The sequence below is a fragment of the Macrotis lagotis genome, chromosome 1 (assembly GCF_037893015.1).
Source record: "Macrotis lagotis isolate mMagLag1 chromosome 1, bilby.v1.9.chrom.fasta, whole genome shotgun sequence".
NCBI classification, from domain to species: domain Eukaryota; kingdom Metazoa; phylum Chordata; class Mammalia; order Peramelemorphia; family Peramelidae; genus Macrotis; species Macrotis lagotis.
Genome location: NC_133658.1, coordinates 898,269,030 through 898,285,251, shown reverse-complemented (window position 1 = coordinate 898,285,251; position 16,222 = coordinate 898,269,030). Strand labels below are relative to the sequence as shown.

General features: G+C 49.1%; 1 protein-coding gene across 3 annotated transcripts in view; it reads right to left on the bottom strand.

The window, feature by feature from the left end:
* DVL1 (dishevelled segment polarity protein 1) overlaps positions 1-16,222 on the bottom strand; it is a 44,521-nt gene that overhangs the window by 10,351 nt on the left and 17,948 nt on the right. For 2 of the 3 annotated variants that reach the window (XM_074218751.1, XM_074218753.1), the window contains exons 2-11: positions 6,436-6,505; positions 6,100-6,221; positions 4,654-4,766; positions 4,116-4,248; positions 3,669-3,762; positions 3,510-3,579; positions 2,838-2,977; positions 2,390-2,466; positions 2,167-2,234; positions 1,194-1,343 (exon numbers count right to left, since the gene is read on the bottom strand). In XM_074218751.1, coding sequence (XP_074074852.1) covers positions 1,194-1,343; positions 2,167-2,234; positions 2,390-2,466; positions 2,838-2,977; positions 3,510-3,579; positions 3,669-3,762; positions 4,116-4,248; positions 4,654-4,766; positions 6,100-6,221; positions 6,436-6,505 — 1,037 coding nt within the window. The remainder of the gene's footprint in view (positions 1-1,193; positions 1,344-2,166; positions 2,235-2,389; positions 2,467-2,837; positions 2,978-3,509; positions 3,580-3,668; positions 3,763-4,115; positions 4,249-4,653; positions 4,767-6,099; positions 6,222-6,435; positions 6,506-16,222) is intronic. The other variant, XM_074218752.1, reaches the window with a different exon arrangement.

Here is a 16,222-nt window from a genome sequence, read left to right as displayed (position 1 = left end):
GGGGTGGGAAGCCCCAACCAGGATGATGGGGAAGATAAGGGAGGGGTGTCACTCTGCCCCACCCAAGCTACCTCCAGCCTGATTTCTTCTGGTCCCACCAGACAAGGTCAACAGCAGGGATAGCAAGGGCCGAAATTTGGCCCCCCAACAAACACACAAAGTCTTAATGGAAACCCAAGCACACGGGCTGCCAGGGAAGGAGGAAGCATGTGTGCCAGCCCAGGTGCATGTGGGCCCATGGGACTGCTATAAAAGTGTGTGTGTGAGCCATGTGCACATGTGTGGAGGCCAAGTGTGTTTGCAGGTAAGTGTGGAGACAGGTATATGAGCCTGTGTACAGCACACAGATGGAGAGCCAGGCAGATTGGGAGTCACATGTAGGTAGGCATGTGAGCCTAAGTACACATTTATTTAGGTGGGTGTGCAAGCCTGGGAGCATAAGTGTTTGCATGTGGGCAGGTGTGTAAGTCTGGCAATATATGTGTTGGGGGGGTTCAAGGTGTGTGAGCCAGGGTACATGTTGAGAGGGCAGGTGCATGCGTATGTGTGTCAATGGGTCTGCAATCCTGTGTGCATATATGGGGAGGGCAAGCATGTGAGCCCATGTGTACATGTGTGTGTCTGTGGGGACAGGTGTGCAAGCCCAGATGCATGTATGTATAGATAGGTGTGCAAGCCTGGGTACACACATGGGGGAGGTAGGTTATGAGCCTATGTGTACCGTGTGTATGCCAGCAAGTGTGTGAGCCCATGTGCATACATGTGGGGGCAGGTGTGAGAGTCCATGTGCATACTGTGGGGACAGCTGTATGCCCCCATGTGTACATATGTGTGTTGGGATGTGCAACTCTGTATGCACAAGTGCTAGGGCAGGTGTGTGAGCCATGTGAACATGTATTTGTTGGCAGGTGTGCGAGCCTATGGGCACATGTGTGAGCCCAGATGCAAATGTGTCAGCAGGCATGTGAGTCCAAGTGCTCATATGTGGGGGGGTGTGTGCAAGTCCAGGTGCACGTGTGCGTCAGCTGGTGTGTGAGCCCATGTGCACATGTATGGGGGTGGGTGTATGAGCCCAGGTGCACAAATACATGTGTGCGTCATCAGGTGTGCAAGCCCGTGTGCACATGTCAGTCAGCACCGTGGGCTGGGCTCCGCCCGGCTCTGCCCCATGGGGCTTCTGAGCCGCCACTTACTTTCTGCATCAGGAATAGAGCTTGTTAGTGAGGAGCTGGTGGATGTGATGGTGCTCATGGAGGGGCTCGTACCGTAGCGGGGGAACGTTCCCGTCAGCGCCGCCGTGTGCGACAGCCACGCGGCTGGGTCGATGGGCCGCACCGGGTCAGCTGTGATGGCGCCCCCCGGGCCAAGAGGAGGAGGCAAGAGGGAGAGACACAGTTGGACAGTCAGACAGATAGAGACGTGGACAGTTAGGGAGGAAGAGAAGGACAGATGGAGGTGAGAGGCCAAGAGTGACGAGGAAACAGAGAGCGTTGGAGGAAGAGGGCAGAGACCAGAGAGATGAGCGGAGACGGGGCAGGGGATCAATACACAGAGGAGACAGTCAGATAGACAGGTTGGGAAGGGGAAGAGATAGCAAAGATGGGGAAGGGGCAATAGAGAAAGAATTAGGCCAGGATCAATTCCTAGGAATCTTCTCCCACCCTTCCCACCCCACCGCTCCCCTGCTCAAGAACCTGTGGTGTCTGCCAAGCATCTCTCAGAACAAATCAGAATTCCCGAGTCTGGCATTCAAGGCCCACTCCCTCACCACTCTCTCCACACCCCAGCATGGCCTGGGCCCATCCTTCTATATTGCTGGGCTCACCTGCTCTTACCCTGCCTCCTGGATTTCCCTCACCTCCTAAAACATCACCACCTCCAGGAAGTCTTCCCTTTAGCACCACCACCTCCCTCTGACTCCCCTCTCCCCGACTGTGGCTCCTGAGGGGAGGACATGGCTCTTTCCCTGAGAAGGATCTTAGTTCTGGCCCCCAGTTTGTGACAGGACGAGGGTTGGATTTGGGTCTGAATGAAGGACAGTGGGAGGGGCTGAGGGGTGAAGTGGTCAGGGGAAGAAGAGTTGAGGCTGGGACATGGTACCCCTGAAGCCTGACCCCAGATGAAGGAGGAAGAGGAAGAGACCATTCATAGAAAGGCATCACTTACCCCGGGGGATGGTAAAGTAGCTCCTGGGTGTGGGGTCCCAGCACTTAGCCACCGTGAGGCTGATGGGTCTGAAGGGAGGGAGACAGGGCCCCTGGTCATTGCCTTTCCTCTTGGCTCATCCCTGACAGGCCTCTCTTCCCCTTCGGACCCCCTCACTCTGCAGCCCCTTTCTTCCTGGTCTGGGACTCCCCTCACCTCTCCTGGATGCCCCCCAACCACTCACCCTGGCTTGGAGACAATTTCTCTCAGGACCCGCACGGCATCATCATTACTCATATTCTCAAAATTGACATCATTCACCTGCAAGTGGAAAGGCACAATCTATCGATGGGAGATAGGGGGTTGGGCAGGGGAGCAAGGCAGGGGGCTCCCTCACCCAGGGCTGGGACACTCTGGGTCATTCTCCCCAAATCCTGGCTCTCCCAGGTTTATTAGCACTTTGATGCTGGCCAAGTCCCTTCCCCCTGCGCCTCAATCTTCCCATATGTAAAATGGTCTTGGGCTGGACCAGTTGACTTCCAAGGTCCCACCCACCATTCCTGGTCCTGGTAGCAGTTGCATGAGCAGGCTTTAAAAGAGGTCCCATCCTTAGCCAGAAACCAGTATATCTGATCAGAGGGTGGAAGACAGAGGATGGGGCGGTAGGGGCCAGCTCAACCTGGGGTTCCCACCTGCAACAGCATGTCCCCAGGCTCGATTCGGCCATCAGCAGCCACCGCTCCACCCTTCATGATTGAGCCAATGTAGATGCCGCCATCTCCCCGGTCATTGCTCTGTCCAACGATGCTGATGCCCAAAAAGTTATATTTCTCTGGAGAAAAGAGAAACAGGACGCAGGGGTTCAGTGGTCTGGTGTCCCAGAGCCTGGGGGAATGAGAAAGGGACTCTTGCTGCATCCTGAAGTCAAGTGAGGGGAATCCCAAAGCCCTCATCACAGGAGTTGGGGGTAGAGGAGGAGAAGGAGAAGTAAAAAAGGAGATGAGGATAAAGAGGAGAAGGAAAAGGAAGAAGAGGAGGAAGCCCCGGGAGAAGATGACAGAGAAGAGGCCATATTGGGGAGGTGCTAGGCCTCATAGACATTCCTTGGAGAACAAGGAGTCCCAAATCTGAAGACCAGCAAGAGGACCTTTATTTCTGTATTGTTTGATTAAATCCTATCTAGCTGTCCTGGGCCTGGAAGCCTAAGGGCTTGTCGCACTCAAGAAGGTGAGACCTGACTGTGCCCTTCCCAAGGAAGGCAGTGCTATGTAGCCCCTAGGCAGCAGGCAGGATGAGTCCCAAATTATCAGGAGAGGGGACTGTGGAGCCCAGGGACACAGGGGGTCCCCTCCATTCTTCCTTACCCATGTTGAGAGTGACTGTGATGATGTTCAGAGACATGGTTGAGTCTGTGATGCTGCTGAATGAGGAGGACTGCAGAATCAAGAGGAAGGGCAATGAGCAAACCCCCATACCTCAACTCACCCATGCCCCTCTGCCCCAGCCCTTTTTGCTTTCCATACCCGGTCAATCTGGCGCATCCTTTGTTTTCTCCTCCGGCGTTTGTGCTTCCGGATGAGCCGGGATGAGGTACTCTGCTCAGTGGAGCTGCTCAACCTGAGGATCCCAACATCTCCCTGAGAAAGTGCTAGCCCCACCCTGATCTCGGGACCCCAATATCTCAATGGGCATCCCTTAATCCCACCCTGATCTGGTGATCCCAACATCTCTGTTGATACCCACAAGCCCCATCCTGAAATAGGGGACACCTTCCCTCCTCACCATCCCTGACTTAGACCTAGATTTCTTTCCACCCTGTGATCCAAACTCAAACAGGATCCCCTTCAGATTCAAAAAGCCCAAAGCCTCATCACCAAGAACCATACTTGGGGAGGGACCCAAACTCAGCCTCAGCGTCTGTTCCTAAGCATAAGACGAGGCCAACCGCTAATGCCCCTGATGGTCCCTACCTGCTGGTGTCTTCATCTTCCGAATCAATAAAACTGCTGGACTCCAGCTCACTGCTCAACACGGTGGAGGCGCTGTCATAGGTGCCAGGCTCACGGCGACGCTCTAGCTTTGGGTGTCCATTGATCCGAGGGGCTAGAGCCATGGGCACAGCAGGTCAGGCTAATCCTGCCAACCACCCATATAACCCCCTCATTTAAAGGACTTGGAGTGGGGCCTGCTAAAGAACCCCCGAAGAAGGGAGAGGCCTCACTACCAACAGAGGAATCTATTCCAAGCAGCCAAGATTTTGGTCTCCTACCAGCTACCCTGAAGACCCTGGGCAAACCACTTCTCTCTGGGACTCAGTTTCCTTTGTGATATGGTCTCAGTAGTCTGTAAAATCCATACAAGATTTCTGAGCTAGAGACAGTGCTGCCTGGGAGTCACCTTTGACCATTTTGGGAAGAGGACCCCTCAAAGGCAGAGTTAGGAGCTCCCTCTTGGAAGGGCCACCCCACTGAGGCAAAGGAGAAGATGAAGGACTCCCAACAGTCTTACCATCTTCATGGCCCTCCCGGTTCCGACGCCGGTGCCGGTCCCGCCGGTGGCTGACCATAGATTCTGTGCCAGTCTCATTGTCCAGCCCATCTCGGCTGCTGGCGGCATTGGGGCTGTGGGGAGGCCCAGAAGCATGTCACAGACTCTCCAAGTCAGAGCCCCAGTCTACCCATGGAGCAGAAAGGTCTTCTGGGGTCCTTTTTTTTTTGAGGCAATTGAAGTTAAATGATTTGTCCAAGGTCACACTCCTAGTAGGTGTTGGAGACTGGATTTGAACTCAGGTCCTCCTGACTACTACTAATTGCCCCCCCGAGCCCTCCTTTTTTTCAGGGAAAAGCTGTGGTCAATTAAATAACCCAAGGGACAGCATTTGGCAGCTAGTTATTTGCAATGTATCCTGTCTGTATCTCATTTGTACCCATGTCATCTCCCCATTAGACTGTAAGCTCCTTAAGGGCAGGGAATGTTTTGTTGCCTTTTCTTCCAAATCCTAGCCCTTAGCACATGTCTAGCTTGAGTAAGTAATAAATGTTGGATCTGAAGATCTGAGTTCAAATCCCAGCTCTGACACCTAGCCAAGATATTTTGAGCTTACAGGACCTCAGTTTCCTCATCTGTAAAACGAAGCAATTGAACTACAGTTTTTGAGACTCCTTGGGCTTTAAATCTATGACCCTACAAGTCTATGAAATGGGGAAAAACAATGGTGCTATTGGTCTGGTCAGCAGAGGGCAGTGTAGACCAAGATCTGAAATCCTGGTACCCAAAGCCTGTAGTCAACTGTTAATTCTGGGGCTCAACCTTCCCCTCAACCTTCCCATGATCTAAATGGGAAGACCTGCATAAGGAAACATCCCAGGGGAGTAATTGGAGGGGGGATAGGAAGGTTGCATGAAACTTTCCCCCAGTTTGGGAAGAGACAAGGCTGATGGAGATCTTGAGTTGGAGGGTGAGGAGAAACTCCCCTGACCTACCTTCCAGCAGCTTTCTGATTCTTTTTGCTAACCAGGATCTGAGCTCAGTGTTTCCAAATGGCTGAAGGGTTTCAAGTGTTTTGAACCTTCAAAATTTGATGCTCTGCAGCAAAGGACTAGTCACCCCACCCTAGGTACCCTTCCCTCTGGTGGGGTCAAGAGTGTGATCTGGTCATAGGGGTGTTTGAGGTGCTGCCTTATTAAGCTCAGACCTTGTTTATAGAACTGAACTGAAGGCAAGAAAGAATGCCCCAAGACTCCTCTGGGCAGGATCCCACAGGTATGCTTCCCCACTGAAGATGACCTCCTGGGTTGGTGGGTCCTTTTTTATCCTCAATATTTAAAGTTGTAATTTATATCAAAGACCTGTCAGGAGCCAGGTATGGTCAGGGCTGCAATTTCAAAACCCCCATCTGTCCCCACCTACGGCCATCCCCTACCTGCCCTAATGAGAAAATGAGGGAGCCCTTACTGAAAGGAGGGTGGCCGGGAGTCCCCGATGCCCCCAGTCCGTTCAATGGGCGGGGGCAGATCTGTGTGGCTCTCGGTGCACTGAGATCCAGCATCGGAGTGGGAGTTCTCCGCCAGGACCAGCTGCAGAGGAACAAGAGACTCAGACCTCCAAAGCCCATTTTGGCCCCAAGGTCCTAATTATATAGGCCCCGGGCAAGAAGTCAGAAACAACCCTCCCCTCCCCCAGTCCAGGGCACCCTCACACAGTCCCATACTCCTTGGGATGTCAACCCCTGCCCCAAGGTCCTCAGGGGACATTCCCGTTTCATCCCCCAAGCCACTGGATCCTACTCACCCAGGAAACCACTCTTCCATTAAAACAGGGTAGCTTGGCATTGTCGTCAGAAATCTCTTCCTTCACCACACTGAGGAATCAAGGAACCAATGAGAGAGGGGGGACAGATATCTAAACACCAAGAAGGTCAAGCCTTGGGGGCCCCTAACCCCAACCACAAGGGGCAGCTTCTCTCAACCCAGAGGGTCACTGGTCTCCAGAACTTTCCCTTGCTTCATTAAATTTCTTCCCCACTTCTTCCTTCTGGGGCCCTCAGCTTCCTTCAAGTCCCTGCTAAAATTCCACCTTCTATAGCAGGGGTGGAGAACCTTTTTTTCTGCCAAGAGCTATTTGGATATTCCCTGTCTGATAGGAAGCCTTTCCCAATCCCTCTGAATTCCAGTGCCTTCCCTTAACTGAGTCTATTTCCAGTTTATCTTGGATAGAGGGGGTTTAGACCTATCTGTCTGTATTTTGTTTTCTCTAGTAGCCTGTGAGGGCAGAGGACTGATTGTTGCTACAGCCAAGAATAGGTAAGGTCTTCCCCGAGCTATCCCACCCTGCTCTGGGATAGTTCAATGATCCCTCCCTTTCTTCTGCCTGCTCTGACACTTGAGCTCTTTCCCTCTGGATTAATCCCCCCACCCCCACCCCCTTCCCTTCTTAGCTCTGTGAACCAGTTCAGGGAAGGAGCAGAAAAGACAACAGATCCAGAACCCAAGGGTAGAAAGGAAGCAAAGGGGAACCAAAGTAAGAATATAGGAAGTGGAAGAACATCAGAGACATCTGGCCCAAACAAGACTCAGCAAAAGCCTGGGGAAAAGCCAGTGGCCTTGTTCTTGCCCTCTCTGTGCTCACTTCTGCAGGAAGTCTCTCTCCTCTTACTGCCTTACCTCTATCTCTTTCTCTTCCTCCCTCACTCCTCTATCTTTGTCTCCCTCTCTCTATCCCTCCTTCCTTATGTCACACTCCTACCCTCTATGTTTCCTTTTCTGTCTTTCTCCTCTCTCTTCCTCCCTGTCTCTATCTCCTGTCAGTCTCTCCCTCCATTTTTTTGTTTCCTGTCTCTGTTCTCCTTTTCTTTCTTCTCTGCCTCCCTCTCTGTCTCTTTTCCTCTCCACATCTCTCTCCCTCACTCCCTGTGTCTTTCCTTTCTCTGTCTCTCTCTCCCTCCCTTTCTGTCTGTCTTTCTCTGTCTCAGTAACCTCACTGCCTCCCAAGGCTGTCCCTCCCATACAGATGATTTCCAGATTGATGCATTCAGCCCCAATCTCTCCAGTCACAAATCACCAACTGCATATTACATACTTCGCTCTGCATATGCCATTGGCACCTCAAACTCAACCCATCCAAACAGACTCATAATCTTTTCCCAAAACCCTCTTCTCTTACACCTCTTGATTTCTGTCTAATAATCCAAACTTAGAAAGTCTAACTCTTGCCCCTCCCTCTTCCCTCCACATCTAATCTGCTGTCAAGTCTTGTGTAGATCTGGCCTCTCTCCCAAGTGGTCCTTCACTTCACTCCACTCCCCCAATCACCACACCAACCCCAGCCCTCAAGGCCCTCTGCTGAGACAATTAAGACGACCCTCTCCTAAATCTCCCAGCTCTCCATCCCATCCTCCACATAGTCACCAACACGAATTTCCTAAAATACGGATCCCCATGCCCCTCCCCAGCTCCATATTATCTCCATGGTCAAAGACAGACTCCTCAGTCCAGCACTGGTCACTCTTCTCCCTCTGGTGCCAGCTGCCTTCTTATACACCCACTATAGTCCCCCAAAACTTACTTCCCTCTACTCAATTGTTTTTGATTTTCCTCACGTTCAAGTCTCACCATGTCACCCTTCTACTCACTAAATTGCCATGATTTCCTATCACTTCCAGGATCAACAGAAACACCTCTATCTGACATTTTGAGCCTTTCAAAAGCTGGTCATTTCCTCCATTTCCTTATTCTTCCACAAGCAAGGCCCTCCATCTCCCATCTCCCAGCTCTAGGCACGTGTCCTGGCTGGCTGTCCCCCATTCCTGGAACATTTTTTTTTTCTCATTTCTGCCTCCTGGTTCCCTGGTCTTCCCAACAAGTCTTATAGCCAACATCCCGTCTTTTTTTTTTTTTTTTTTGCTTTTGGGAAGGCAATGGAGTTAAGTGACTTGCCCAAGGTCGTACCACTAGGTAAATACTAAGTGTCTGAGGCCCAGATTTGAATTCAGGTCCTCTTAACTCCAGAGCCCAATATCTATTTGCTGTGCCACCTAGCTGCCCCCCAACATCCTTCTCTTAAGGAAGCTTTACCAGTCCTCCAATGCCAGGCCCTTCCTCCCTCTAGTGAGCATTCCCATTGTGTCCTCTATGTATCTTGTTCATCCATCGTTTGCATGGTGTTGGACTGGAAGAGTAGGAACTGGCCTTTGCCTTTCTTTGTCTCACCTACAACTGGGCTGGCATACAGCAGGTGTCTAATACATACCTGTTGGCATAGCTAGGCTTTCTCCTCACTCATCACTCATGACTCTTCATCTCCCAGCCCATGCCTGGAATGTACTTCCTCCTTCCCTCTGCCTTACGGGATCCTTCACTTCCTCGCCTCACCCCCCACGAGGCCTCTTCTGATTCTCAGCCATCATTGCCTCTTAAAATGACTTTTCACTTTCTTACTAGTCTTAATCACTGAATGGGTGCTGACTCCAACGAAGTGAAACCTGTTAAAGATCTTAGTTTAAAAAGGCCAAGGTCTCCCATTGCATCTGGGGCCGTCTCCAGACACCCTGATCCATCTCCCTTCAATCCAGATCACTTGCATGTCACGGCATCACACATCTGGCATCACGGTCCTCTTTAAGAAAACAAAGGGTAAACAGCCCACGTACAATTGTAGCCTGGCACAAGAGAGGTAGCTAATAAAGCTTGTGGCTACTGATACAATCCATTTTCTGCCTGAAGCCCTCAGAGGACCAGGAGCTCATCACCTCCTGACAAACCTTGCTCTGGGGTGGGATGGCCTGAACTCTTCCCAATTTTTTCCTGACCTCTCTGCAACCTCCCCCCAATAGTCCTAGTCCTACCCTCTGGGGACACGTTAAAACTAGCCTAATGTCCCTTCCAAGTATCAGCCCACTGTCCTCCCCCACCCCAAGCCTTCCCATCTCCAGGTCTTTCAACCCATTGCACACTGATGGAGTCAACATCCTTCCCCATCCTGGGTGCTCCCACCCCAACCCTGGACAAACTTCTTTTTGTCAATGCCTATCCTAAGATGGGGTGCAATCATTACTCTCTTAGACCTGAACATTACACCTCTCTCCTAAGGCAGCCAAGAAGGGAATATACTATATTTTTAGCTATTACTAAAATTCTTGGTTCTTTTTTCAAACAAGCTAGTATCTGGCAACAGCTCCCCCATCTTTGTTCACCCATTTACTCAACAAGCATTTTGAGAGAACTGAAATGACACACTGTGCTAGGGGTGCAGCTAGGGCCACCGTAGTACAGAGAGCATCAGGTTCAGACTCATTTCCCCCAATTCTGGCCTCAGACACTGACTAGCTGGGTGACCCGGGGCAAGCCCCTTCATTCTACTTGCCTCAGTTTCCTCATCTGTAAACGAGCCAGAGAAGGAAATGGCAAACCTCTGCAGCATCTTTGCCAAGAAAAACCCAAATGGAGTCACAAAAAGTTGGATACAACTGGAAAACAACAATTATGGGGCAGCTACAGAGCACCATAGTGCACAAAGCACCAGGTCTGGAGTCATAGGACTCATCATCATGAGTTCAAATCCAGCCTCAGACATTGACTAGTTGTGTCATCCTGGGGAAGTCAATTTACCCTATTTGCCTCAGTTTCTTCACTTATAAAATGAATAAGAAAGAAAAGGCACAACTGCTCTAGGATCTCTGCCAAGAAAAGCCCAAATGGAGATATGATTGAACAACAATAAAAATGAGGATTTGTACCAGGTCATCTGAGGGTCCTTAAAATTCTGAATCTAGAAGCTATTCTTCCTACATTGTACTTTCTGTGGCATGCCTAGAGGCAGCCCAGTAGCACAGGAGATGGAGCATGTGTACTTAAAGTTAGACAGATACATACATACATACATAGATGGATAAATGGATGGATGAATGATGATGGATGGATGAATGGATAGATGGATAGAGATGGATAGTTAGATGGAGAAAGAGATGGATAGTTGATGGATGGATAGAGAGATAGAGAAAGGATGAATGGATGGACGGACAAATAAAGAGATGGCTAGATAGATGGGTATAGCTATATGGAGATATATAGATAGATCCATAGAATTAAAATAAATGAATGAATGTTGGGTGTTCCCATCATCATTACTGAGCTTCAAAGATATGGTATAAGCAGGATGTTCCTTTCCAAGTTAAGATCTCTTCAGGCCAATACAAATTTTACCCACTCCCTCTAGATACTGTACACGTTTTGTCCATGCCTAAAACTATGATTCACAAATAAATACAAATCCTAGACATGGTCTTCTTAACTGACTGTTCACTTTCCAAATCAGTCCTCTCTTTTCTGAATCCCCTGCCTTTGAAATGAGCAATGATGATAAAATCACCGGTGTTCCCAGAGTCTTTGGTTTCCTTCTCTCAACTTCCTAAACGTCAACGTGCTGGCAATACCATCCGTGTCTATGGAAATCACCAGCAGAGGGGCACAAACAAGTTGGACGAGTCTTGGGAGGATCTCTCCAACACACCTGGGCTCACTCTCCTGGAAAGTGGCTGGGCTCTCTGTCACTATTGTTGCACAGTCCAGGGCTGCTCAGCAAGGGACATGAGCCCACAGTGCCCCTAGCTATCACTACTTGGTGTTTCCATCCTCACTGAACGATCCCTTTACCTGGCAGACATTGATTCTCAGGGCAGAAAAGGACCTCTACCATCTTTCAATGTACAATGCACCTTCTACCTACTGTTCTGGTTGAGCAGAACAAGATTAATCCAAGACAGATGAACTTTGATCAATGCAGTGACCCATCACAGACAACTCCAGAGAACCAAGAAGGAAGCAGATCCCCTACCTCCCAACAGAATGAAGCCCTCAGGATGCAGAAGTCCTATATTTCTGGATCCTCTCAAGATGGGAAGTAGGGTTGTTTGACTATTCATAGTCAAAGATTTTGTTTTTCTTTCTCCCCACCCCAATATGTATGGGGAGGAGAAAAAAATGTTTGATCACTGAAAACTTTTAATTAAAGGAAAAAAGCAAACAAGAAGGTAGTTAAGCAAGCCTTCCCCCACTTCCAACTTCAGAATCAAAAGAGCATGAGCCTAGGGCCTTTCACCATTTTCACTGTCCCCTGAACACTCTCCAGTTGTGTGTTTGGGAACTTTATTAGAATTTGACACCCAGGACTGAGTACCTCATCTTCCAGAGGTTCCCAGAGGGGCTCATTCCTCTCCAACTGTAGGGGGACTTCCTCCACCAAGCCCCCTTTCAGCTTCCTTTTATGTGTAGACCTGTTTCATTTGAATGTAAGCTACTGGAGGGCAGGGATTGTTTTCCATCCTACTTGTATCTGTATTTTTAGCCTTTCCTAAATGCTTGCTGACATCCTCGTCTGGTTCAGTCATTTCAGTCATGTCTGACTTCTGTGGCCCCGTGTGTGGTTTTCCTGGCAGAAATACTGAACTGATTTACCATTTCCTTCTCCAGCTCAACTGACAGATGAGGAACTGAGTGTCTGAGGCCGAGTTTGAACTCAGGTCTTGCTGACTAGCCACTGTGCCATGTAGCTGCCAAGAGCTGCTTGCTGACTATTACTTCCTTATTCCTGGACACTATATGTCTTAATACAGGTGGAGATTGCCTTCCTGAATCCACAAATTACACTGCTCATAGATTCTGATCAGAATCAACACAGTTTACCACAGTCTAATCTTTTGGGTCAACAACCTAGCTATTTAGCTGACTTTTTGCACCAGAGTATAAGACTTCACATTTATTTTGGTTTAGTTTAGTTTTTAGTTTTACAATATTTCCCCTATTCTTGCTTCCCACCCCCCACAGAAGGCATCTGTTAGTCTTTACATTGTTTCCATGGTATACAATGATCTAAGTTGAATGTGATAAGAGAGAAATCACATCCTTAAGGAAAAAAAGGTATAAGAAATAGCAAAATTACAGAATAAGATAATGGTTTTTTTTTTTCTGAAACTGAAGGTTTCTTTGGTCTTGGTTCAAACTCCACAGTTCTTTCTCTGGATACAGATGGTATTCTCCATCACAGACAGCCCAAAATTGTCCCTGATTGTTGCACTGATGGAATGAGCAAAGACTTTACACTTATAACACAGCTGCTTGCTACATAATAAATATTAATTGATTACTCTTTATTCAATTTCATTTTATTCAATTTAGCCCAATGCAAGCATCTCTTTGGATCCCAACACTGTCATCCTGGCCAGTGTGAACTGTTCCTCCCAGTTGTGTGCTAGCTAAAGATTAAATAAGTTCTTTTTTGAGTCACTGATAAAAACATGACCGACCAGTAGAAAACCTAGCTAGCCCAGATTCCCTGGAGTCCTCCATTGGCTGTGACCTCCAACTATTAATGATTGATTAATTTGGCAGTTCTGGCCATTCAACCAGGATTGAATCCACCTAATGGCCAATATCTCTCCACTATGTCCACAAGAATCACATGAAGTGCTTTTTTCCCCAAGGCTTTGCTGAAATCTGTGCTAATTCTGTGAATCTGTTGCTCCTTTCATTTATGTCTGCTTAGTCCCAAGGATTCCAGGATCCCTTTTTCTAAGAGCATGTGTTCATTCCCCTTCCAGTCTACTGATTGGGGGGAGGGAATTCCCCTTTCCCTCTTGAGATTTTTTTCCCCTCTTTTAAAGTTTATTTCCCACCTTTCCAAGGGATACTTTGTTCTCCCTGTTAATGATTTGAATGGTAGAGTGGTGTTGCTCCTACTCATTCACCTTTTCTTCCAGGAGGGAGAGTAGCCTGTACATTGATTTTGACTATGGCTGACATAAGAGCATAATATCCTTTAAGTAGCAACTGCTACTGTATAGAGATACTATCTAAGCAAATCCACAGTCAGAAATCAGGAGAGGGACTCACACAAAGACTAATAGACATATAGTCCCAGAGTGACAACTTAAGACACATAGCAGCAGGGCAGCTGGGCCCTGGTAGACTCTTATCTGACCCTTAGAAGGAGGGGGAACTCTGAAAATCCAGGGCATCCTCTGCCTGAGTCTTACCCCCCCTCCTTGGGGAGTCTTTATTTGTGTGTGGGAAAGGTTGGAGAAGAGAAGGACTATAGTACTGTAGTATGTAAAGAGCTATCAGGCAGCTTGCCTTCCCCCTCCTCCCATCTCCCAAAGAAGGGCAGTCACAGATGGCCTTCCTGCCCAGGCCCAAAACTGGGCACCACCACCCACTTGCGCTGTCTCAAATGTGTGCCAGGCAGTGGAAATGTGGTAAGACCATGTGACTGAGTAATTCAATCCTCAGCCTCTCATCCCAGATTGTAACCAGCCCCCTAGTCTGAGACAAACTCCCCAATCTCAGAATCACTGAAAAATGGGTCTGTGGATGGAAAAGCACCCATCCCACAATGTCTCAGACTGCCTCCTGCCTCCTCTTCCAGGGGCAAGGTTGACTGCTCACCCCCTATTAATTCCCCCAGACAAAGGTAATACATATTCTCTCTGTCTCTCCCTTCTCCTCTCCTCTCCTCTCCTCTCCTCTCCTCTCCTCTTCTCTCTCTCTCTCCCCCCTCTCTCTCCCAGCCCTTCCCAAGCTTGACCAGGGAGAGGGATCCTAAAGCATCCTGCCTCCCTCACTAGGCAGCAGGATCTCTTTTGGCTTCACCCCCACCCCCACCCCACACAATGAAGAGCCTTGGAAGGAGGACAGATGTGGAGATTAGCTAATAACAAATGATTGCAAAGCATCTTCTATCTATTGTCCCGCTGGATCTTCACCCGAACAAGAGTTCTCACACCATTACCTTCTCCTCTTAGGAATCCCTGAGCCCCTTCAAGGCTGCAGAAGCTGTTCTTGATGTCCCCAGATGTCTACATGGCCTCCCCCCACTTCCTAGTTTTCCACCCCCCCCAAAAGGAAGATTTTGCATTTCTCATACGATAATAGATTCAAAGCTAGAAGGGAACCTAGAGGTCATCAAGTCCAAGTCCACTTCCCCTTCCACATCCATTTTACAGATCAAGAAACCAATAGGTTAAACCCAGAAGAATGAAATGATTCGTGCAGATAGTAAGTGACAAAGGCAGGATTTTAACTGCTAACCTGGTCCATCCTGAGGCCCCATCTGCTACACCACAGTACCTGTGTTTCTTTGCTTTTATTTTTATTTGTTGGTTTTGTGGGCAATGAGGTTAAGTGACTTGCCCAAAGTCACACAGCTGGCAAGTATCAATTATCTGAGGCCAGTTTTGAACTCGGGTCCTCCTGACTCCAGGGCCAGTGCTCTATCCACTGCGCCACTTGCTGACCCCTCCTGTGTTTTATTTTTTATACACCTGCTACTTCTCTACAGTAGAATGGAAGCTCCCTGCAGGGAAGGACTAGTTGGTTTTGGTCTTTGCATTCCCAGAACCTCCCACAGCTGACATGATGTACATTTCCCAGGACTGAATCCAACAGGAAGGTATGGGAAGTGGGCAGGCAGGTGTCACCTCTCCTCTCACAATAATAACAATAAGCAGTAACACGGTGGTCTGTAAAGCAAGGGGGGCCGGCAAGGCACCTTCCAGAGGGAGGCACTGTCATTTTCTCCATTTTCCTGGACACAGGGTCAGACTGGGAGATAATGAACTCTGACCCCCACCATTTACAGATGAGGAAACTAAGGTCCAGGGAAGGATCCCATTGATCAAGGGGCCATGGACTTAGAACTGGAAGGAAAGGTCTTACAGATCATGAGGGGTCTAACTCCCTTGGTTTACAGATGGGTAAACTGAGACTCAGAATCTGGGACTCCAATGACAAGGTTTTTTCTTCTGTGCTGCTGTTTTCTTTTTGAAAATTCTTTCCAAGACTTTGTCTCCCACCACGCTGCCTATCTATGTTGACTCTCCCCACCCCAGTATGTGAGACATTATAACATCCACCCATGAGATCTAATACAACCACCAGTCTGCCAGAGAAGCTCATTCAGCTGAGCGGCCTGCCCAGATGCCCCAATCAAGAGTGCCAGGGGAAGTCGCTGAAACTGTGCCCACAGTCTCTCTGCACAGGAGTCACTCTCTAGAGACCAGGGCTTCTTAACTTGGCTTCTATGATTTTGGTTTTCAAAAATATTTTAATAACTGAATTGCAATATACTGGTTTGCTCTGTATTTTAAAACCTACTTCTGGGTAAGGGTCCATGGGCTTCACCAGTCTGCCCATGGGCTCCAGGACAGCCCAAAGGTCAGGAGCCCCTGCCATTGCTCCCTCCTTCCCTTGGGCCCCAGTCCACACCTCCCAAAACTTCTTATCTAGCCAGTAACTCTGGAGGAGATTGACCCAGTGTTAGTCCCGGAAGGGAGATGACATATGTAGCCCAGCTGCCTCATCTCCCAAGGAAGGTCACGCCTTTGAGGACGCACCAGAGGCCAGGTGACTTCATTGATTCGCTGGGTTCTGTCCACTTACCCCCTGCCCAGGCAGAACAATCCCTTCACACTGGCCATCCGGAAGCTGGGCCATCTCTCTCCCCACCCCCACCCACCCTCCAGGAGCTGCTCTGGGCCAGGCTCCAAAGCCCATGGAAACAGCAGCTTTTGCTCTCCATCCCAGGAAGC